Genomic DNA, 25821 nt, shown 5'->3' with positions numbered 1-25821 from the left:
TCGCAGTGGTCAGTCAGCAGATGAGCAATTGGCACAGTGGAAGAAGAGAGATGAAGCCAAGGGCAGTGTCTTGTATTCAGTCAGTGATGGTATTGTGAGATACCGAGACAGGATATGGGTTCCTAGCAGTGATTCTATCCGAGCATACATCTTGGCAGAGGCCCATATGTCCCCATACTCCATTCACCCTGGGAGTACGAAGATGTACAAAGATCTGCAGCTATTGTATTGGTGGCCTGGTATGAAGAAGGACATCAGAAGATTTGTGTCCGAGTGTCTGACCTGCCAGTTAGTGAAGGCCGAGCATCAGAGACCAGCAGGTTTGCTCAAGCCTCTCCCTATTCCCGAGTGAAAGTGGGAGAATGTTACCATGGACTTTGTGACCGGATTGCCGAGGTCAGCCAGAGGATTGAATGCTATCTGGGTGATTGTAGATCGTCTTACCAAATCAGCGCACTTCTTGCCTATTAAGACGACTTTCACCATGGTTCAGTATGCAGAGCTGTATATCCGAGAGATAGTCCGACTCCATGGTATTCCATTTTGATCGTATCCGACAGAGATCCCAGATTCACTTCCTCATTTTGGAAGAGTTTGCATTCGACTTTGGGTACGAAGTTGGTGTTTAGCACAGCTTTCCATCCGCAGACAGATGGGCAGTCGGAGCGAGTTATTCAGATTTTGGAGGATCTTCTCCGTGCTTGCGTCATTGATTTCTCAGGGAGTTGGGAGTCGAACTTACCATTGGTTGAGTTCACCTATAACAACAGCTTCCAGTCTTCTATTGGTATGGCTCCGTATGAAGCACTGTATGGCCGCAAGTGCAGATCTCCTGTCCATTGGGATTAAGTAGGAGAGAGAGCAGAGTTGGGTCCAGAGATTGTTCAGCAGGCAGCAGATGTAGTAGTCAAGATCCGTGATAGGATGAGGACTGTTCAGAGCCGACAGAAGAGTTATGCCGATCAGCAGAGGAGAGAGTTAGAGTTTGCAGTGGGCGATCATGTCTTTGTGAAAGTGGCACTTATGAAGGGTGTCATGAGATTTGGGAAGAAAGGGAAGCTCAGTCCGAGATTCATTGGACCCTTTGAGATCCTTGACAGAGTTGGGACGCTAGCTTATCGTGTTGCTCTCCCGCCGAATCTGGTCGGAGTACACAATGTGTTCCACGTCTCCATGCTGAGGAAGTACATGGCGAACCCTTCGTATGTCCTGAACTTTGAGCCGTTGCAGCTTACTCCGAACCTATCTTATGAGGAGAGGCCAATGCAGATCCTAGACCGGCAGGAGAAGAAACTTCGGAACAATTTGGTTAAGCGAGTCAAAGTCAAATGGCTCAATCATTCAGAGGAAGAAGCTACGTGGGAGTCTGAGCCGGAGATGAGAGATCGATACCCCGAGTTATTCGGTGAGTTCTAATTTCGAGGACGAAATTTCTTTTAAGGGGGGAAGGATTGTAGAACCCATAATTAGACTACGTACGAGCCATGCATAATTCTAGTATTTAAATGATTTTGTTGCTTGAGTATTTAAAGTTAATTATTTTATTATTTCATGCAGTAGTTTGAATTTTCAGTTATTTCAGTGAGGCCGGACTGAAGTTGGAGCTTTGATATAGAATTTAAGATTCGATAAATATTTCCAGACTTTATTTTAGCTAGCAAGTAAGTTATTTAAGTTAATAAGGAGGTTTGAGGATTTAATTTAATTACTTGAGGTGAGTAGAAAATAAATTCATTTGAGTTCCTTAATTAAGGAGTTAGTTCACTGAATTATTTAAAGGATTGGTGTGGCTTTTAAGGGTTATTAATTTACTAGATAATCAACATTTCCCCTCCATTTATTAGTGAATTTTCGGCCCCCCTTAGTTGCTAGATTATCCCTTGCCAACTCAACACATTTGACCCTTTCTTTGTTATTTAATAAGTAGGATAATTCTTCAATCTCTTTAGCACCATTTAATTAACCAATTAGTATTATCCTAGTCTAGTTAGCATGAAGGATAATCGGCCACCCCATCCAATCCCTCCAACAATTCATTTGATAGTAAACAACATTTCAAAATTCAAATAATGGTAGACTTGGTCACCCTTTGTATCCCTTTATTATGGGATCTCCTCTCACTCCCCTAACCACTTAATTCCTCTCCCTCCCCACCGAAATCAGCAGCCATTTCAGATTAAAAATCGTGAGCACCATAGCCTAGAACAAGAGTGAAAGTCGAGAGCAAGAAAAGTAAAAGAAAGAAGAGCTCCACCTCCTCCGCGCCGAGTCGTCGTATTCTTTCGTTTTTCATTCAAACGAAAACCAAGGCATGTCTAGATTCTTTCAAACCTCAATCAAGTCCTATTATCATTATTTTTACATTACATGATCATCATTTCCATGCAAAAACCGAAACACACCAAGAATTTTCAGAAAAATTTAACATGCAGATTTTTGGTTCTACCATGCTTCACGATTGGTATGTTTTGTTTCGATTTCAGGGATGGCTCGTTGCAGGGGCTCGAAGCTGCATATGAACATGTACTAGGACATGTTAGGGTCATGATTGAACGTTGGTTCCAGCCCCATACACACTAGAATTCGTCAATGACAGCACATCCCCCATGAGTGTCATATTGAGCTTCAAAAATTCTGTTTTGAGGTCAAGGGAAAGGATCTGATCTTGGCTGCCCTAAGGGCCTATAGCCATGGTTAGATCACTCCCTTGGCATTTCTAAGACGTGAATAAGTCGCCCTTTTGGTGGCTCGGTCCATGGTTCATCGGTTTTTAAATCAAATGCAAGAACAGTCCCCACCTCTCTCGGCCCCCCTCGGTTTTGACAGCATGTATGAGTTCGGCTTTGGTTGGGTTGGTATGGATCTTAGTTGGCCTATGGCCCTTAGCAATGGTTCATACCATGCCCCAAGATGTCTAGATCGTGCCATGGTCAATCAATGGCCACTGGAACGAGTCGAGACAGCAAGCAAAGCAAAGCACCCCTCATGCGCGCAAAGGTGCTCTCGGGTGTAACTTTTCTGATGTTGCTGGAATAATTCGAATTGTGGCTGGCCTAGGGTCCTTAGCCATGGTTCAAATAATTTCTTGGGATGTTGGTAAGAGTCTCTGGTCGGTGGGTCACGCCCCAATGGCCGGTAGTCTCGAAAACATCACAAGATACGCGATGGTACAGCTGCTGGAAATTTACAGCAAGTTGCTGTGTTGGTTCGGAGTCTCGTTTGAGTTCTTGGTTGGATTTTAGCCTATGGCCTTGGACTGGACAGTGCCTCATCGAGTTAGGAAGTTTGTGTTTTTGACCGTTCGTGATTCGGATCATTTTTGAGGTCGTACGAGAATTTACGGTGCAATGTGCCAAATTGACTCTCGAAAGAGCGTTTCTTGTTTTGGCCTCCATTTCACCTAGATTTCGACCCTCATCATTTTAGGAGCATTAGTTCACAATTTTAAGCGTATTTTAATCATGACTATACGTCGGTTCAGTGTTGGTTCGGGTTAGTTCGGAGTCATGATTAAATACGAAGTCGTTAGACGTAATTGTCGCATTTTCAAACTTAATTGCATAGTTTGGTCAAGTATAAGCTATTGCATATTTTTCATGGCATATTTAGGTTGCAGCGAGATTGGGAACGATCCAATCCAGTTGGTAAAATATACAGGATATTTTCATTATGCCATTTAATTATATTACGTGCATGAAAATAGAAAATACTTATTTTTGAGATTTATGCGATATTGCTTGTGGTTAATTCACTATTATGGGGGCATTATTTTATACGGTCGCCAGTGACCGATCAGTTCAGTTTGGTACCACCCGGTCGCCAGTGACCAGTCAGCTCAGTTCAGTTTTATACTCCCCGGTAGCCAGTTACCGATCAGTTCAGTTCAGTGCAGGGGCCACAGGCGTAGACCATAATCTCAACAGAAAATTTTTATCAGTTATTTCAGTACAGGGCTCCAAGGAGCAAACATTTTCACTATGATTTTCAGTTCAGTTATGCATGTATTATAATTGCTCAGTACAAGTTATTTTAAGTATGCCTCACGACATGATATTTTATCCATGCAAATTACATTTTCTCGTTACCTACGATATTTGCATGCTGAGTCTTTAGGCTCACTAGACTTGATTGTTGTAGGTACTGATGAGGCCAGGGCCGAGGGCGGGGACCAGTGAGCCAGCTTGGGTCGGCAGTAGTGGCACCCGAGGACCTCAGTTTCAGCACATGTCATTTTATGCTCAAACATTTTTACCTGTTGTTGGACATTCTTTGAATTGTTATTTTTGGCAAACTTTATTTTCTTCCGCTGCTATAATTTTTTTTAACATTGAACTTGATTCATCAGTTGATTTTATGGATGAGGCACTCCATTTATTTTTAAAAAAAAATTTTAAATTTTCCGCAAATTTTCAAAGCAAGGATTTTCGGGCCTCCACATTCTATGTGCATTGTTGTTTCTACTTTCCTTACCTATTTACGCTTCACAGTGGGTTAGCACATATGCAATTTAAGTATTGTGTCCTATTACTGCTGTGTATATGGCCTTATGATGGATCTCATGCATGATTTGAAATTTGATTACTGTTGGGAGAATTCCTTTCCATCTTTTTTATACCGTAATTTTTTATTTATTTATTTAATTTGAGTATAGATTAATAATTGCTAAACATAACTTGTTTCATGCATATTATTCCAACCGCTCATCCATCACCAATGGTTGCACCATTTCATAAGTTGTGGCCAGGTGAAAGATGCATCAATTCATGGAGTCATGTCTTTTGTTCAAGGCTTTTCAAGCTTTATAAATGATTATTTACATTTGCATTTTCACATCAATTATTGTTACTCTTAAATTTAGTTCTACATGAGAATTTTAAGCCTCAGCGCTTAAAATCCAAATTTTCAAGATATAAACTCTTGAGTTTGGATTTTCTAAGCTTATACGCTTAAATTCGAACTTTAGAACTAAATTCGAGAGTTATCTTCTAGTTTCGATTTTTTTAAGAAATTGCGCTTAAATCCAAGTTTTACAAGATATATACTCTTGAATTCGGATTTTTAAGTTTAACACTTAGAATTCAAAATTGAAAAGTTCAAATGTCGATCAGTGGCTGCTAGTGTTCGGACAGCCATAAGGATGATCGTCGACTATCGATTTGGCCGGTATGGGGCGGCAATGGTGGTCATAGTGGGTGAGGGTTAAGGCATAGAAATCAAATAAATATTAATTAATTAATTACTAGTTTGATTGATTAATTAATTAACCATAAAATGATTTGTTTCTCTTTAATCATAATTATTATATGAATTGGATTATTTTTAAATCTCCATGTCAAATTCAATTCATATATTGTCCAATCTCGTGGATTATTGTATTATAATATTTCAATATAAATTGATTGAAATTATATGTTGCCAAAGTAACCTCTGTAATGTAGATTTATATTTTTTTGAAATATTATAATGTGTGTCTACTATTTATGAAAATATGATCGACCCAAAGGAAGATTATTATTTGGTCAAATAATAGACATGTTAATTAGTGTACGGTAATTTTTAATTATTTTAAATTATAAATAATAAGTCGGTCCAAAGAAAGACTTACTATTTGAGTAAATTGAATTAATTAAGTATTTGATTACCATGTCAAGAGTACCATTTGCAATTGATATTTTGTCCAAAGATTAAATATCAATGTTGTGTTAGGTATCTTGTTTTAGGGCCCACCATTATGTAAAGTATTTAATCATATCATATGTATGTTTATTTATTTCTTTTATAATGATGATATGATTATGAATTGCGAGCATGATGTATTTTCTTTTATTTGTTCAGTCAATACTTCTACTTCTACTATATCTGTTAGTATAAATTCCATTCATGTGCTTAATGGCACAAACTTCAAGAACTGGAAAGAGAATGTCATGATTGTTTTGGGTTGTATGGACTTGGACTTTGCGCTTCGAGAGGAACGACATGTACCTCTTACTGAAGGGGGTTCTGCCGATGAAAAGGCAAACATGGATAAATGGGATCGTTCTAATCGAATGAGTCTTATGATCATGAAACGCTCTATTCCTGAAACGTTCTGGGGCTCTATGTCCGAGGAAAAAGTTGCTACTAAGTTCTTAGAGGAAATAGAACAACGTTTTGCAAAGAATGAAAAAGCCGAGACAAGTACTCTTTTGCCTAATCTCGTGTCCATGAAATATAAAGGAAAAGGGAACATAAGGGGGTACATAATGGAGATGTCTCATATCGCTTCCAAACTAAAAGCACTGAAGCTACAACTATCCGATGATTTGCTGGTGCATTTAGTTTTGATTTCTCTCCTTGTGCAATACAGTCATTTTAAGGTAAGTTATAATACTCAAAAGAATAAATGGACTCTTAATGAGCTCATATCTCACTGTGTGCAAGAAGAGGAGAGGATAAACCGAGAAAGAATTGAAAGTGCAAACTTAGCAACTGCCTTCAAGGACAAGAAAAGAAAAAGAGAAAAAGAATCTGCTGTTGGGACATCAAATAACAAGAAGCAAAAGAAACAGAATACAGAAATTAGATGTTTCTTTTGCCGCAAAGTTGATCAATTAAAGAAAGATTGTCCATAGTACGCCAACTGGCGTATCAAGAAAGGTTTGCTTCTCAATTTAGTTTGTTCTGAAGCTAATTTGAGTTCTATACCTAAACACACTTGGTGGATAGATTCTGGTGCGACTACTCACATAAGTGTGTCTATTCAGGGTTGCCTGTGGAGCCGACGGCGAAATGATGCTGAAAGATTCATCTATGTGGGCAATGGTGAAACAGCGGCAGTAGAGGCTATGTGAACTTTTAGGTTGTTATTAAAGACAAGTCATTATTTGAATTTGGAAGAGACTTATGTTGTACCGTCTTTTAAACGGAATTTAATTTCAATTTCTCTTTTGGACAAATTTGGCTACTCTTGTTCATTTGGAAATAATAAATTTAGTCTTTTTCATAATTAAAATCTCTTGGTACTGGTTCTTTATCTTTACATGACAACCTATATTTATTGGATACTATTGTCTCATTTAATGAAACCTTGCACACAAGTTCACGTGGTACAAAACGAAAATTAATTGATAAAGATTCTGTCACACTATGGCATAAGCGTTTAGGTCATATCTCTAAAGAAAGAATTCAAAGACTTGTGTTAGATGGAATCCTTAATCCTCTTGATTTTACAAATTTTCAAATTTGTATTGAGTGTACAAAGGGGAAACGGATAAACACAAGAAAATTAGGCGCAAACAAATGCTTGGATGTCTTAGAACTAATTCATACTGATATTTCTGAACCATTTCCTACAGCTTCATGGAATGGCCAACGGTATTTTATTACGTTCATAGACGATTATTCAAGATATGGGTACCTATATTTAATCCATGAGAAGTTTCAAGCATTAGACGTATTTAAGATATTCAAAGCTGAAGTTGAAAATCAACTTGGCAAGAAAATTAAAGCTGTCAAATCTGACCGTGGTGGAGAATACTATGGTAGGTACGATGGATCTGGTGAACAACGTCAAGGACCTTTCGCAAAATACCTAGAGGAATATGGTATCGTCCCGCAATACACAATGCCGGGTAAACCCGGCATGAATGGTGTTGCTGAAAGACGAAATAGGATGCTTAAGGATATCGTAAGAAGTATGATTAGTCATTCTCCTTTGCCAGAATCTCTCTGGGGAGAAGCTTTAAAAATTGCAGTTTATATCCTCAATCGGGTTCCTAGCAAAGCAGTAGCAAAAACCCCTTGTGAACTATGGACAGGCAAAAAGCCAAGCATTAAGCATCTTCATATTTGGGGTTGTCCAGCAGAGGCAAGACCTTACAAGCCTCATGAAAAGAAACTGGACTCTAGAACTATAAGTTGCTACTTTGTTGGTTACTCTGAGCGCTCAAGGGGCTTTAAATTTTATGTTCCTACTACTAAGAATATTTTCAAGACAGGAAATGCAAGATTTCTTGAGGAGGTTGAGTTTGTGGAGGGAGATAAGGTTAGAAATATTTCCTTTGAAGAGGAATTTGTTAATATTCCTTTTATTGCAATTGATAATGGTCAAGAAGTTATTCAAAATGCAAATTCTGATAATCAAGGCAATATAGAAGAAACACAAAATATAGAAACAACTCTTGTAGTGCAAACTCAACAATCTGAAGAAAATATGTCATTACGAAGATCCACTAGAGAAAGGAGAACTGCAATTTCGGATGACTATTTTGTTTTTCTCCAAGAACATGAAAACGATATAGGCATGGTGGAAGATCCAATCAACTTTTATCAAGCCAAACAAAGTCCCAATTCTCAAAAGTGGATAGATGAAATGAATGTTGAGATGAAATCCATGATGGAAAATGACGTTTGGGATCTCGTTGAATTGCATGAAGGTGTCAAACCTATTGGTCGTAGATGAATATTTAAAATAAAAAGTAATTCAAAAGGAAATATCGAGAAATATAAGGCTGATAGGATCGATTAACGTATCAAGAGTGTTTAGAAGGGGGGGGGGGGTTGAATAAACACTCACAGTTAAAACTGGTCTTTTATAATTTTGAGTTCAGTTTAGTGACAAACTGATTCTCGGAATCTTGTTGGTCAATGACAATCAGTTAAACTAAAGTAGTTGCGAAAAATAACTGACTGAAAGATAGAATACGAAACTGAAATAAAGTAGGCAAGGGTTGTTTCTGGATGTTCGGAGAATTTAATTACTCCAACGTCACCCCTTCTATCTCAAGGATAGGATATCCACTAAAAAACTTTGATCAAATACAAGAATTGTACTGACACACTTCAGTTTGGACTTAACACTGCCAAAAACTGAAACTCTTAGTTTAACAGAATGTTCTCAGTGCGTAACTGATCTTAGCACTATCGAATTTCAACGATTATTACAACTTTCTAGTGAGCTCAAATTGTAGCCTTAACTGCTACGAATATATCAAGTAAGAGTGAGCTAAGATTTTGACAGAGTGACAGCAACCTTTTGAATTGTGTTGACTCCCCAGATCCTTCAGCTGTTCTTCTGTCATATTTATAAGCTTCTTTTCTCCAACGGTAACTTGAGATGAATTTGAATCTTTGTATCCGTTGATTTCTACTTGATTATTCCTTGGACATTGTTTGCTTCATTTATTGTGATGCGGCGTCTTAATTGCTTTCGCCGAAATGCGTTTTTCTAAGTTGTATTGATTGAAGTGCGGCGTTGCAATCTTCTATGTCTCTTGACGGTTGAATGTTATTTCCCGAGACATGTTTTGTTGAAGGGTGCTTAGCATACGGCTGAATATATCAACTGATCAGTTTCCAACTGATCAGTCTTCTTTATTAGATCAGGTGATTTCAGTTGTTAAGTCCAGTTGTTTTGTTCAGTTTACTCGATCAGTTGGTTCGTATTTTGTCAGACGCCGGAATTTAGTTTCCAACAATTTCCCCTTTTATGGTGTTTGAAAAAACTAAATAAATAATAACTGAACATCTGAGCTCATTGTAGATAAAATAAGAGATTGAATTTCTTGAACTGAAAGGGATCTTGATTTAATAACAGCTGAATCTAATAATCTGATTAACTGCTTCTGCTGTTTCTCAAGATGCTCTTTGATCTTTGATTTCTTCCCCTTTTTTATCATACAAATCTATCTCCTCAGATAATTTTCGAACGTCAGTGGAGAGAATTTTGACATCTGCGGAGATACTTGAGACAGCAGTTTGTAAACAAGTCTGCAGCAACTCCATTTTATTAGAAACAGAAGTTTCCAATCGCTCAACTCGTTGACTGATTATATCCTGAGTTGTATAGAGACTTTGAGCTAGACCTATGTTATTCTTCATCTCAAGTACAGTTCGGGTAAGAGAATCCATGTTTGCTTGAATGTCTTTCAGTTTTGCTGAATCAGATTCAATTGAAGAATCCAATTTGACAGTATGAGACAATTGTGTGGATTGAATTTTCTTGATTTCAGTAATCATCTGCTGCATATTGTGCTGCATATTCTGGATTTCTTCAAGAACAAGATCCATTTCTGTGGATTGAAGAGGAGGTGACTGATTAGATGTTCTTGGTTCATGTGAGACTTGATCAAAGACCACCATGGTCCTATCAGATAATATCGTTTCAGAAACAGTCTGTGCTGGAACATCTGTTTCAGTTACTGCTACTTGGACTGAAGGAGATGAAGATTGATGTTGATCAGAAATTGGGCTTTCCTGCTGAATAAGATCTTCAGTGAAAGGATCATGAACTGATACCAATGCCTCCATATTTACAGAGTACAGCTGATGTTCCACAGCAGATGATTGTGGCACATCCTGAACTGGTTCTTCAGTTGTAACAATAGTTTGTTCTGAGGATGGCTCTTTCTGCTGAGAGGAGGGGTCTTCTTCTTCTTCTTCAGAGGCTTCCTCAGGAAGAACTAACTCCTGATCCATTTTCCACATTTTTATCTGAGCTTGCAAGCTAGTAAGATCTGTATCTAGATGAGTGATCACAGCTCAATCATTATAGGCAGTTGGATTTGTGGGAATGTAGTTTGCCTTCAATTTCTCAAGCAATTGAGATAGCTTCTTAGCTCGAATTTGGTCAAAAAAATAGGTTTTCCTTTCCAAAGCCTGAACAATTGTGGCAGCTTTAACCATCTTGAGGAAAATTGCTTCTAGTTTTATAAACTTGTTCAGCTGGGATTTATTTTTCAGCTGCTTAGCAAAAATCTGAGTTCTGTAAGCGGTCCAGGCGTCATAGGTTTGAAGTTTTGATGCTGCAAAATTATTAACCTGTTCCCAAACAAGGTCAATATGAGTTTGAATGGCATTAGATGGTCTTGGCTCTTCAATCAATTTGCCCTTGCCTTTTTCAGTACTGAGGATGTGTGGAATTTCCAATCCAGTACGAGTAGTATCCACCAGTTCTATAATCTTTATACCTTTGGTTCTGGAAGGTGCTAGAACAGCAGGACGATTGATATGGATTAGAGGAGCTTTGATCCTAACTGTTTCCTTTGTTGCACCAGCTGAGATTTCTGGTGGGATGATCTTCAGAGGAACTGCTTTGATAGGCTGTTGGGCATTCGAAGATTTCAGTCTTTCAGTAGGAATAGATTCTACTGTGGTTGGTAATTTTGTCCTTTGTGTTCTTGGTTTCTTGGCAACTTTTGGAGAGGGCGTCTTCTCAAAATCGGATTCACTAATAATCAGTTTTCTTTTAACTGTCTTCAGTTGAGCCAATGTCTTCCTCTGTTTAACTGATTTGGGAGCAGCCTGTTGTGTCCCAATCTCTTTCTTGATCTTCGCGAATTGATCAGGAGAGATATCTAATTTAGTCTTAGGTGGCAGGACATTCTTCCCATTGAAAATTTTGAATTTAGATCATCGCTCCGAATCATCAGCCACCAACCCTTTGACTTTCATCAAATAGCTTAGCGGCACTGCAAATCCTTTGGATTGCTTGGTGGAGGAAAACATATTCTTCAAGATACTAAAAATAAGTTGCTTCCAGTTGAATTTTCTTCCAGCCATAATAACCGTAATAGCTTGAAACTTCTCGAAAGTCAGGGCAGCATACGATCCTGCCTTGGCCAATAGCCCTTTGGCTATGATATCAGCCAGCAACTGAACCTCATGCTTCAGTTCCTTCTTAGGATTGGAAACTTTGATTTTCCGTCCATCAGCAGAGAGTGCAGTTTGCATTTCTTCAATATCTGATGCTTTAACATCAGCAAGGTGTACTAATCCATCAGAGGGTAATGAAAAGATTTCTCTGAAAGAATCTTCAGAAATGGTCACCAACTGACCATTAATAGTGGCAATGATGCTTCTTTCAGAGTTGATATATCCATTTGAGTAGAGGTCCTGGAGTTCTTTTGGGTAAATCTCCTGCGAGTATTGCCCCAAGAACATTCTGAGACCAGCAGATTCAATCTTCAGAATGACGTTCTTAATTTCAGCTTCTTGAACTGATAAAACTGAGTCAAAATCAATGGCCATAGCATTCAACATGTAAGCTGGGATTTGATTTGCCATTTCGACAGATAAAATGATCTGAAATTCGTAAACGATAAGCTCTGGAATTAGTATGCTATTAGAAACTGATTGTATGCGTAAGAAGAAAACTGAATTGAAGCGGGCTTAGTACAGTTGTTTGTGACTGCTCAAATTCGGGACACGTGTCAGTCCATTAAAAATTTTGAGTAAAACTATGTGTACGTGTGCTGTGGGCGTTTGTGAAAAAAAAAGAACGGTTTAAAATAGGCCACGTTATGAATCTGCAGTCACGTCAGTTGATTTGGAATATAATAAGTTTTAAATTTGTTAAATTATGTGAGAAGATTTGTAAAATATCCAGCTGAACGATCAGTTGGGAAACTGATTCATTTCAGTTTAGAGTTCACAAACAATTGTCTTCTCAGTTAACCTCTTCAAAACTGATATTCCCCCTTAATCGATGCATAAAATAATTAAAGCGACGATATAAAATAAATTTAAAGGTTAGAAAGATTATCGTTTGCTGAAACATTGACGACCCTTCATCTTCCATGACTCTTGGCTATAAGTAGAAGTGACATGGTTAGTTTCAGTCATATTGAAAAAAATATTCGAAGTAAAAAGAATGGCAGATGCTAGTAGCTCGAGTGCTTCTCCATTTTCTTTGGAGACTAGGAAGGCTGTGATAGAAGATGAAGTCTTCTATGAGAGTCTTCACTACTGGGAGAAGCTTCAGAAGCTTGAGTTCCTGTATATTACTGGCGAGGCTACCACTCCCGAGCTGATGACAGAGTTGAGAAAAGTGCCGGAGCACTTGCACATAGCTGTGTGGGTGGATATCTTCAAAGATGGTCATATCTATCAGCTGATGCTTCGAAAGGAGCTGAAGATCCTTAAGCGCATAGCTGGTTCTCACAGCTTTTCCAAGACATCTACTGGACCTTTATCTTCTTGGTTGAAGATGTGGATAATTTTTGTAGAAGAGAAATATACTTATGTAATCCAAGCAAATATTTATGGTTGAATGAAACATTTATTTTGGCTTAACTTTGTTTCTCTTTTCCTGCAAATAATTCTATTAGTAAAGCAACATTAGTAATAATTTTAAGACAGATCAATTAAACCAAGAATATTGCGAAAGTAAGAAAACTTAGTCTCGGGTAATGGTTTGGTGAAGATGTCAGCTGCTTGTTGCTCAGTTGAAATATACTCCAGTCTAATGTCCTTCTTCAAAGCATGATCTCTAATGAAATGATGCCTGACATCTATATGCTTGGTCCTTGAGTGAAGAACTGGATTATAGATGATGGAAATTGTGCTTGTATTGTCAAAAAATATGGGCGATTCATTTGTAATTACTCCATAATCTCTCAGTTGTTGCTGGACCCAGATCAGTTGTGCACAGCAACTACCAGCAGCAAGGTATTCTGCTTCAGTTGTTGAGGTAGCTATAGATGTCTGCTTCTTGCTGAACCAAGAGATCAGCATGTCTCCTAGAAACTGACAAGATCCACTTGTACTTTTACGATCAAGCTTACATCCTGCATAATCTGCATCTGAATATCCAACTAAATTGAAAGTAGAGTCTTTAGAATACCATAACCCAACATTTTGTGTACCCTTAAGATATCTCAAAATTCTTTTAGCAGCTGAGAAATGTGATTGATTAGGATTTGCTTGAAATCTAGCACACATACATACAGCAAATACAATATCAGGACGACTGGCAGTTAGGTACAAGAATGAACCTATTAATCCTCGATATAATGTCGCCTCAACTGATATTCCCCTTGATCAGTGTCCAATTTTACTGATGAGCTCATGGGAGTATTTGCAGATGAGCATGATTCCATGCCAAATTTCTTCAGTAGCTTCTTTGTATATTTAGTCTGACTGATGAATATACCAGTCTCCAGTTGCTTCACTTGTAGTCCAAGAAAGAATATCAGTTCACCCATCATGCTCATTTCGAACTTTTCCTGCATCAACTTAGCAAATTTCTCACATAATTTGGGGTTAGTTGACCCAAATATGATATCATCAACATAAATTTGAACTAATAAAATGTGATCATTCTTAGGCAAATTTGAACAAGGTCTTATCAACTGATCCAACAGAAAAATCATGATCAGTTAGGAATTTTGAGAGAGTTTCGTACCAAGCTCTGGGAGCTTGTTTAAGACCTTATAATGCTTTGTTCAAAAGATATACATGATCAGGAAAGTTGTGATTTACAAAACCTGGGGGTTGTTCAACATATACTTCCTCTTGTAGTTGACCGTTCAGGAATGCACTCTTTACATCCATCTGAAAGATCTTGAAATTCTTGTATGATGCATAAGCAAGAAACATTCAGATTGCTTCCAGTCTTGCAACTGGAGCATATGTCTCATCATAGTCAATTCCTTTTTCTTGTCTGTATCCTTGTGCTACTAATCTTTCTTTGTTGCGTCCAACTGAACCATCTTCGTTCATTTTTTTCCTGAAAACCCATTTTGTACCTATGACAGTTTTTTGAAATTGGTCTTGGAACTAAGTTCCAGACATTGTTATGAGTAAACAGATTTAGCTATTCTTGCATTGCATTTACCCAGTTAGGATCAGCAAGAGCTTCATCAGTTTTCTTCGGTTCTAGTTGTGAAACAAAAGCTGAATGGATAAATAAGTTTAGCATTTGATTTCGAGTTCTTACTGGATCTGATGGATTTCCTATTACCAGTTCAGGTGGATGTGATTTTTTCCATCTGTACTCAGTATTTGTTGTATCAACAATTCCTTCAGTTGGTAACTGAACACAATTTTCAGTCTCATTTGGTGCATCGTCAACTGGTATTTGAGTGTTCTCATTATGCTCTATCAACTGATCACCACTAACGACTTCTTGTGCATCCTATTTATCCAGTACTTCTGGTTCAGGTGTTTGAAATATGTTTTGATTATTATGACATTCATTTTTGTCATCATCTTCCAAACTGATATCTGTAAATTGATCAACTAGCTCAACTTGATCAGTTGGCTTATCACTTAGTTCAGTTTCATCGAAATCAACATGAGCAGATTCTTCAACATTTAAGGTTTTCTTGTTGAAAACTCTATAAGCTATACTAACTAATGAATATCCAAGAAATATTCATTCTGCAGATTTAGCATCAAATGTTTTTAAATAATTTTTATCATTATCAAGAATAAAACATCTGCAGCCGAATATTTAGAAATAAGTAATTATACTTTTTCTTCCATGCCAGATCTCATATGGTGTTTTAATATGATTTTTATTAATCATTGATCTGTTTTGAGTGTAACATGCAGTGTTTACTGCCTCTGCCCAAAATCTTTGAGCAATACCAGAATCAGCAAGCATCGTTCTAGTAGCTTCTTTAAGGGTCCGATTTCTTCTCTCAGCTACACCATTTTGCTGAGGAGTTCTGTCTGCTGAGAGCTCATGCTTAATTCCAGCATTCTCTAGAAAATTTGAAAGAGTTTGATTGATGAATTCAGTTCCTCGATCTGATCTGATTCGATCAATTCCAACTGATTATTCATTTAAAAGTCTTTTGAAGAGCTTTATCATTTGTGAAGCAGTATGGTCTTTAGATTTGAGAAAAATAACCCAAGTAAATCTTGAAAAATCATCTACGACTACCAAGGTGTATTTCATTCCCCCTAAGCTCATGACTTGTATAGGACCAAAGAGATCCATGTGCAACAGTTCTAACCATCGGGATGAAGATTTACAACCCTTGTTTTTAAAAGAAGATCGTACTTGTTTACCATACTGACATGCTGATCAAAGTTTTTCTTTTGAAAAGTCTATTTTGGGCAAACCAGTTACAAGTTCATGTTTACTCAGATAGGCAATGGATTTAAAGTTTAGATGACTTAGTCTCTTGTGCCACAACCAGTTTTTAGATGATTTGGAAGCAATAAAACAAACTAGTGTATAAGTTTGATCATTCCAACTGACTTTATATGTGTTTCCACAACGTTTCCCAGTTAGTATGACTTTATCAGTTGAAGTTTTGACTGAACATGAATTTTTGTCAAATTGTACTGAGAATCCACTGTCGCATAACTGACTGATGCTAATCAAATTATACTTCAGGTTTTCTACTAATAGAACATCTTTAAAAGTAAAGTTACCATGGATAAGCTTACCCTTACCCACAGTTCTACCTTTGGAATTGTCCCCGAAACTGATATTTGGACCACTGTATTTGATCAGTTGAGATAGCACACTTGCATCTCCTGTCATATGTCGCGAACATCCACTGTCCAAATATCATATTGAGTTCTTGTTTGTACCTGTTACCTGCAATCACACACATAATATAATTTGGTACCCATATCTATTTGGGTCCTGAACTGATTAGTCCCTTAGGAACCCATACTTGGATTAGTCTAATAGACTTTCCAGTAGCTGTATTCCAAATGTTTTTTCTCGGATTTTGTGTGCTTGGTGTGTAGTGTACAGATGATACAATATGTGATTTAGCTTTATTCAACTGATTGTTCAGTCTATATCTCTTCTGAACTGGCTTGCAGTTATAGTAATTGTAATAGCTATTCGAATAGTTCTTGTGAAACCTTTTTGATGACTGACTTTGTGAATCAGTTGAAACTTTTTGGCTATAACCAATCCCATATCTTCTAGTCTTACTCATATTCTTAGTAGTTTGCTCAATCAGTTTACTGGGCACATTTTTGTTCTTGTACCAATGTTGCCTTGACAAAGTTAATGTATTTTTCTTTGTCTATTTTTGGCTTTGGTTGAGTATCATTTGGATACATTTCTCCTTGAGTAGTTGAACCCTAAACCAGTTTTATCAGAAACTGATTTTTTTGAATTCTGCATCTCACTTAGTGCAGTTGATGACTTGTTCCAAGACTGAATGAGCTCAGACTGTTTTGAGTTTTTAAGCATCAACTTCTGGATTAATGACTGATTTTTATTTCTCTCTGCTTTTAACTCAGCAATCTCCCTTTTTAGACTCAACCCATCAACTGATTCATCAGTTTTGGTTTTATTGTTTGTGGGATCAGTTTGCTTTGCTTTGATTTTTTCAAATGATGATGCAAGCTTTTGATACTCATTTACCATGTCATGTAGTGTTAGAATGAGTTCTTCTCGTGTAAAATCAGTTGAACTGAAATCAAATACCTGTTGGCTAGATGACTCTTCTTCTGCATTATTAGCCATCAAACACTTGACTTCCTCATTATCACTGGAACAGCATGAGCTTTCTGGTTCCGACTCTTCACTGTCAATTTCTGCCTATTTAGATTTGTTTTCTTCAGCTAAGAGTACCTCTTGTTTCTTTCTGAAGACCTTCTTATCTTTCTTGGGTCTTCTTTTGTGTTCATATGATTTCTTTCTTCTATCAGTTGAGCCTTGACTGTCCTTCTTGGGTTTAGGACAATCAGCTATAAAGTGACCTGATTTGCCACAGTTATAGCAGGCATTTGGTTCATCTTTGGAATTGTTCCTTTGGTATGGCTTCTGGAAGTTCCCTTGATTCTTTCTCATGAACCTTCCAAATTTTTTGATGAACAATGACATAGCATCATTACTCAACTGATCAGCAGATTTTTCGACTGAACTGATTGGTTCAGATTTGACAGCAGCTAGAGCAGTTGTGGCTGCAGGGGTGGATGGTTCTCCTTCTCTGGTCTGCAGCTCGAACTCATAAGCCTTTAAATCAGCAAATAAATCATGAAGTTCAATCTGGTTTAGATCTTTGGACTCCCTCATTGCCATGGTTTTTACATCCCATCCCTTGGGAAGACCTCTCATTATCTTTAGTGCAATCTCTTTGTTGGTATACACTTTTCCAAGTGCATTTAACTCATTGATGACACTGCTTACTCTTTCATCATACTCGTGCATTGATTCTCCTGCTTTCATTTTGATGTTATCAAACTTTTGAGTAGCAACAGAAAGTTTATTTTCCTTGGTTTGATCATTTCCTTCATACAGCTGGATCAGCTTCTCCCAAATTTCTTTGGCTGTCTTACACATCTTTATTTTGCTGAAGGTTACTTTGTCCAGCGTTTTGTACAGAATGTCTTTAGCCACATTATCAAGATTCGCTTTTCTTTTATCTTCAGTTGTCCATTCATCTCTGGGCTTTTCTATTCTTTGCGATGCCCCTTCTGTTATAGCAAGTGTTGTATTTGTTTTCAGAATTTTCATGGGTCCATCAGTTATGACATACCACATGTCGTCATCTTGCGCAGCTAAATGAGCCTGCATTCTGATTTTCCAATCATCAAATTCTTCTCTGGAGAACATAGGAATTTTGTTGAATGAAGTCATGCTGGCAAATTTATAGATCAAAAGTATTCAAGAACAAGATTCAACCGCTCTGATACCACTTGTTAGGATCGGTTAGGGGGATCACCGTTGAGCTACAATAGCTCGGTTCTTAAAATATTGAACACCGATGAATTAAATCGAGTTTGATGTTCAAACCAAGCGGGAAATATTCGAAATAATCCTTCGTAGAAACTGATTAAATATTTTGTAAAGCATTTAAAATATATGCAAGTTGAATGAGTAAAAATATTTTGGTTGAAGCATTTTATCAAACACTTGTATGCAATATTTTGGTATTTGAAGAACACATAAAATGCTTCAACAATGCATCTTTAAAACTAATGGAAATGTTAAGTAAATGCAATAAACAAATAGACACGAATTTGTTTATGGATGTTCGGATATTTCAAACACTCCTACATCACCCCTTCTTCCCCTTGGGAAGGATCCACTAGAAGACTTTGATTTATACAACTACTTGTACAAACCCATTCCAGAAGGGCAGCACCCAACTAGAACTCCTAGCACTCAAGATTGTAGGCAACAGCTCACAATCAGCATATTGTTTAATGTCTCATATGCAAAGACTACATACACAAGTTTAATGTCTTTGTGCAAGACTCACTCAACTAATCTTTGAAGTTCAACTCTCTTGTATATGTGTGAGTGATTGTGTGTGAGGAATTTATCATTTACAGTATATATCTCAAATGTATCCTCACACAAGGGCTTGTGCTCTCAACTAGCTGATATATTCATGCTAACTGCCCATGCTTTGAATCCACTTCAAAAGCTCTTGTTTGATCTGCAATATGTTGTATTTATAGGCTTCAACACTGATATATACGTTAGACACAAGAATATGACCGTTGAAAAGTTTCTATACTGTTTCTGGAATTGCAACGGTCAAATTCGTCTTGCTGGACATTTTCTCGACTGGTCAACTCAACTGGTCAATCAGTTCAACTGGTTCAGTTGATCTGGTTCAGTTCAACTGGTTAAGTTGGACTGGTTCAACTGGTCTTCAGCTGGTCTGGTTCAGTTTCAGCTGGTTCAGTTCAGCTGGTCTAGTTCAACTAGTCTTCAGCTGGTGTGCTGAAATCAGCCTAGCTGATCTCAGTTTGTGCAGAACCAGTAACTTCATCGTCATTTATCAGCATCTTAAGCTTTGATTCAGACTTTGACTTCTGAAGATAATTTGTAGATCATCGTCTTATATTTCCAACGCATACTGAATCGCTTCATTTTGATAACCGAACTGAGAGATATGACCAAAATACCGTAGCTTCTCAAACCCAACTGATTGCTGTTTTCGTGTGATCAGTTTGGTAATTGAGCGATCAGTTAGACCATGATAACATTCGATTTTGCCCAACTGACGTGAAATACGATTTGTTCCAAATTGCGTTTTCTAATCAGTCCAGATAGCGGATTGTCATTTAGATAATCCAGTTGAGAGATATCATCAAAATACCGAAGCTCGCCAGAAATTCAGTTTGTGCAAAATTCAGTTTCAGCTTGCTTCTTGTGTTTGCAACTTCACACTTGAGTAAATATGTTAGAAACACAATAACAAGTTTCGTTAACATCAAAATCAAGATTGCGAACTTGAAAAGTTCCAACAATCTCCTCCTTTTTGATGATCACAAAACTTGGATAAACAATCAACTCAACTAACATATTTCTCCCCCTTTTTGTGTGAATCAAAAAGTCATATTTTCAAAATATTTTAAACAAAATTTTCTTCCCTCAATATTTAAAAATAATAACTCCATTAAAATTACAATGAGTTCTCCCCCTATATTTTTGAAATTTTGAAAATTATAAAAGAAGAAGGATAACTAACCAATTTTCTCCATGGCTCATTTTCTGCTGCAGCACATATGCTCTGTCTTCAACAAATAAACTGTATTTTTTCGTGAATAATTAGGCTGCAAATTTTATACTGCTGTAAACCTCTACGAGTCTAGTTTGCAATGCAAAAAGCGGTTCGTCATTTGGACACTCGAGCAAGGAGATATGCCATTTTTCCCACGGTCGCTGCAAGCTGCGCGAAAATTCAGTTTTGCATATATATATGTGTAAAAAATCTGAAATTTTGACTTTTAAACATCAAAATCAGTTTCAATGTTCTTTCAAGAACACCCGCATTGATACCACTTGATAGGATCGATTAACGTATCAAGAGTGTATAGAAAGGGGGTTGAATAAACACTCACAGTTAAAACTGGTCTTTTCTAATTTTGAGTTCAGTTTGGTGACAAACTGATTCTCGGAATCTTGTTGGTCAATGACAATCAGTTAAACTAAAGTAGTTGCGGAAAATAACTGATTGAAAGATAGAATACGAAACTGAAATAAAGTAGGCAAGGGTTGTTTCTGGATGTTCGGAGAATTTAATTACTCCTACGTCACCCCTTCTATCTCAAGGATAGGATATCCACTAAAAGACTTTGATCAAATACAAGAATTTCAGTTTGGACTTAATACTGCCAAAAACTGAAACTCTTAGTTTAACAGAATGTTCTCAGTGCGTAACTGATCTTAGCACTATCGAATTTCAACAATTATTACAACTTGCTAGTGAGCTCAAATTGTAACCTTAACTGCTACGAATATATCAAGTAAGAGTGAGCTAAGATTTTGACAGAGTGACAGCAACATTTTGAATAGTGTTGACTCCCCTGATCCTTCAGCTGTTCTTCTGTCATATTTATAAGCTTCTTTTCTCCAACGGTAACTTGAGATAAATTTGAATCTTTGTATCCGTTGATTTCTACTTGATTATTCCTTGGACATTGTTTGCTTCATTTATTGTGATGCGTCGTCTTAATTGCTTTCGCCAAAATGCGTTTTTCTAAGCTGTATTGATTGAAGTGCGGCGTTGCAATCTTCTGTCTCTTGACGGTTGAATGTTCTTTCCCGAGACATGTTTTGTTGAAGGGTGCTTAGCATACGGCTGAATATATCAACTGATCAGTTCTTTATTAGATCAGGTGATATCAGTTGTTAAGTCCAGTTTCTTTGTTCAGTTTACTCGATCAGTTGGTTCGTATTTTCAGTTGGTTCGTATTTTGTCAAACGCCGGAATTTAGTTTCCAACAAAGTCACGTCTAGTTGCCAAGGGGTTCACTCAAAAGGAAGGCATCGATTATAAAGAGACTTTCTCTCCTGTTTCAACAAAAGACTCTTTTAGAATCATAATGGCACTTGTAGCTCATTTTGACTTAGAGTTACATAAGATTGACGTTAAAACTGCGTTTCTTAATGGTAACATTGATGAAACGATATACATGACGCAACCAGAAAATTTTGTATCAGGCGACCCAAAGAAAATGGTTTGCAAACTAAAAAAATCCATCTATGGTCTCAAACAAGCTTCTCGTCAATGGTATCACAAATTTCACCAAGTAATTATCTCATTTGGTTTTGAGGTAAACAATGTTGATGATTGTGTATATCATAAGTTCAGTGGGAGTAAATACATATTTCTGGTATTATATGTCGATGATATCATACTTGCTAGTAGCGATATATGCTTATTGCACGAAACCAAGAGATATCTGACCAAGAATTTTGAGATGAAAGATCTTGGGGACGCCTCTTTTGTATTAGGTATACAAATACATCGAGATCGCCATCGATGCATTCTTGGGCTATCACAAATGAGCTATATTGAAAGAATTCTTGATAGATTCGGCATGAAAGGATGTTCTCTAGGAGACACCCCTGTTGCTAAGGGGGATAAATTTAGTTTGAGTCAGTGCCCCAGAAATGAGTTGAAACAAAAGGATATGCACAAAATTCCTTATGCATCAATTGTAGGAAGTTTGATGTATGCCCAAGTATGTACGCGTCCAAATATTGCGTTCATTGTGGGAATAATAGGCAGATATTTATGTAATCCAGGGATGGATCACTGGAAAACAGCCAAACGAGTTATGCGTTATTTGCAAAGAACAAAAGATCACATGCTCACTTATAGGAAATCAGATAATTTGGAGATAATTGGGTATTGTGATTCTGATTTTGCTAGATGCCAAGATAGTAAAAGATCCACTTCAGGCTATATTTACTTGTTAGCCGGAGGGGCTATTTCATGGAAAAGTGCTAAGCAGACACTCATAGCTTCATCGACTATGGCGGCATAGTTTGTTGCTTGTTACGAGGCATCTAATCATGGGATATGATTGAGAAATTTTGTCACTGGGCTGCATGTTGTGGATAACATTGAAAGACCGTTAAATATATATTGTGACAATAATTTGGCAGTACTTTATTCCAATAACAACAGAAGCTCTTCCAAATCGAAGCATATAGACATCAAGTTTTTTGTTGTTAAAGAAAGAGTTCAGAGTCATCAAATTACTATAGAACATATTGGGACAAACTTTATGATTGCGGATCCGCTTACAAAAGGATTACCACCTAAGGTCTTTCACGAGCAAACTGCTCATATGGGTGTTGTACTATTTGATGATGTACATGTTTAGTGGGAGTTTGTATTTTGATGTTCTTTGGTACATATATACATTTTTATGTTTGTGTTCTGCAGAATAAATTATTTGGTTCAATTCTTAAACTTTGAATGTTACTTATGATTTATTTGATCTCATTAAAGAATAATGTTGGACTAGTTGGAATTACGCATGTTGATCACATTGCATGTAATTTCCATGCTACACATCCATACTTGATCTATGTTGTTGCGACTTTGATTGTTGCACTCCCAAGAGCAGGTTGTCCACAAGTAGTATAATTCGGTGAGTCCGAATATCGTATCCACAGGGAAGCTAAGGTAATTACAAGTCCACTACAATGTCTTTTTGTTTTTGTTTTTGTTTTTTTTTTCTTTTAATAGTTTGAATATTTAATTGGTAATTTTTAATTGTTCAAATTTTAATTTAAGTAGTTGAGATTAAAGGATCCACTCTTGGTATTTTAATAAAGTTAACATTAATGAACATTATTGAAATCCACTTAATAAAATGGTTCCAATATATATTAAATAATCATATTTTTATTATTTTATATATTATTATCTTATAAGTATATAATATATACCAAAACTTGTAAATGTTGTCAGTATTTATTGTGCTATATATATATTTGTAAACACTAAATCAAGGTTCCCACTTTAAATGATTGGTAAAACCAAACAAACATTTAAATGGTAACAAGAAATTAATATTATGATATATTCATATATAATAAATCAAGGCATCCACTTTAAATGGTTGATAAAACAAAACAAACATTTAAATGGTACCAAGAATTTAGTGTAACATATAGCAACAATAAATCAAAACTCCCACTTATAAGTAGGGTATAATAATATTTAAAGAAATAAATATAACATAAACAATAAATAATGATTAAATAATATAAAACATAGATTCTTACCTTTTAATAACCTTATTATCATGCCAAGAGTTTCACCTTTTCATCTCAAGTTTGGGAAGTTAGCTACTCATTATTCAAAGTGTAAAATTTTGAATATAAATTTAACATGCTAATTATATTTAAATAAAGAAATAATGGAAAAACAAAGAAAGAAATATTATGAACTCAAAGATTTGTTCATAAAATGAGGGATATCTCAATACATTACAATGCACCCCTATTTATAGCCAAATTTGGGGAGACAACCACAAATAAAATATTATTTTTTACACATAAGTCTTCATTGGTGTTCCAAGAAATTAATATTTTAATACACATCACTTTTGAAAATCTTACTATCCGAATTTTCTTCTCCACATAAAAACAAACATGTAGATATCTGAGTTGTTTGAATTGGGGTATTTTTTTTAACCATTTGACCAAGTAATTTGAGAGATATGGTCAAAATACTAGAGCATGGTAAAACTGCCACTTCTTTGGTAACTTTAATTGTTGCTTAATTTGATCCCACTTGTGAGAAGATTTTTATTTCATGCTTTTCACCAATATTGTAGATATTAACATCAACTTTCTACAGGTCCAAGAATCATCTTAATCCTATTTGCAACGCCAAGTTTATTTTTGTTTTATCGAACCTGTAAAAAATAGTAAAAACTTATAATTACACAACGACTTATATTTTATACAATTTATTATAAAACATATAATATTTAAACATTTAATAAAATAAAAACTATATATTTATATTATAAAACATTTAATTAATATACAATTTTTTTTATCTTTATCACACTCCCCAACCAGCTTATTGCTAGTCCCTAGCAATTTAAGCGTTAATAGCAACACAAAACATATTGATTAATTTAAATAGAAATGTAATCAGAACTATCCAAGTGTTTAAATTAAATTTGAAAACTGTCAAAGTTATATCAAGAGCATTATAATTATAATTTATGAAATAATCTGAACTGATCAATTCAAAGCTTATTTTCAGGTAGTTAAATGTACATGGCCTTCAGAAATTCCTAATAAGAGTCTCAACTCCATATTCTCACAGGTTAATAAGTGTTTCAATTTATGGAAATGATTTCTCTCATGAAGTTGGAATACAGATAAATGCTCAGAAAAATGGTTTACAGAATGCAGACAGACAAACGAGCCAAACTAATCAAAAGATAGGAAATCCATTGATTTAAAATCCAGTTGTTCTTATTATATATTTTTTCCTATTTTGTTTTTACATTATGGAATCAGACTAAGTTTATGCTTCTTGACCACATATTTATTTAATTTGTACAATGTATTTCTCTCTTTCTTTCTTTTTTTTTTATTTGTATTTTTATGAGAGATAAATGGGTCGCAGCATATAATTTAAAAATTACATAAATCTTCAACATCTTTCTTTTTTTTTCTTTTTTTCAGGAAATATCAATTTTTTTTTCAAAATAAGAACACAAGATCTAAACAATAGATAGCCTCTCTGATGATCAATAAAGGCTCGCAAGCTGTTTTCTCAATCCTCTCCACTCACTCACAAAATATATGTGAGTTTAAAAATTTTAGGCACTCTTATCAGGTATATCTTGGGCCATGTACTTTAATAACTGGTTTTATCACAATGGTTAATCATTCAAAAAGATTTCATAAATCATATTTTTATAGTGATCAAAATATTAAAATTGACTTTTTTTTCAAATAAAAATTTAAACATCCTTAGATAGATTATTACAATTTCTAATCTAAACCTTTCAAACATGTAATTTATGATATTTTTGCAAAAATTAATAACATACAAACAATAAACATGTTTTTATTTTAAAATAATTTTTTTTTAATTTTTGTTTTTTTAAAAAAATTTTAAGTTTGTTCTCCCCCAAATCAGAATATGACATTGTCCCTAATGTCAAAATAACTATTAATAAAGAGTATATAATGAAAGAGATATCACCTGGAATTTTATTGAAGATAACAAACTGAAACAAACGCAAACCAATCTACGATTTTTGAATCAACGATCCAACTTTTTTTTCTTACTGCTTGATTGCGGCCAATTGATATTTTTTATCATCGGATCAGGCTTATGAACAAAAGCTTCCAAACCA

The 25821-nt window shown here is 35.9% G+C and overlaps 1 protein-coding gene across 1 annotated transcript; it reads left to right on the top strand.

Annotated features, from left to right (window-relative positions):
- Positions 1-5942: 5942 nt before the first annotated feature.
- LOC142528374 (uncharacterized) lies at positions 5943-6435 on the top strand. The gene is made up of 2 exons (XM_075633416.1): positions 5943-6356; positions 6421-6435. Exons 1-2 carry the CDS (start codon positions 5943-5945, stop codon positions 6433-6435), a joined length of 429 nt encoding a protein of 142 aa, XP_075489531.1.
- Positions 6436-25821: the final 19386 nt, after the last annotated feature.

This window comes from Primulina tabacum, chromosome 16 (genome assembly GCF_025594145.1).
Source record: "Primulina tabacum isolate GXHZ01 chromosome 16, ASM2559414v2, whole genome shotgun sequence".
Classification (NCBI taxonomy): domain Eukaryota; kingdom Viridiplantae; phylum Streptophyta; class Magnoliopsida; order Lamiales; family Gesneriaceae; genus Primulina; species Primulina tabacum.
This window is presented reverse-complemented; position numbering and strand designations above follow the sequence as displayed.

Coding starts and splice junctions, on each gene's coding strand:
- LOC142528374 (XM_075633416.1), top strand. CDS start 5,943: ATGGACTTGGACTTTGCGCTTCGAGAGGAACGACATGTACCTCTTACT.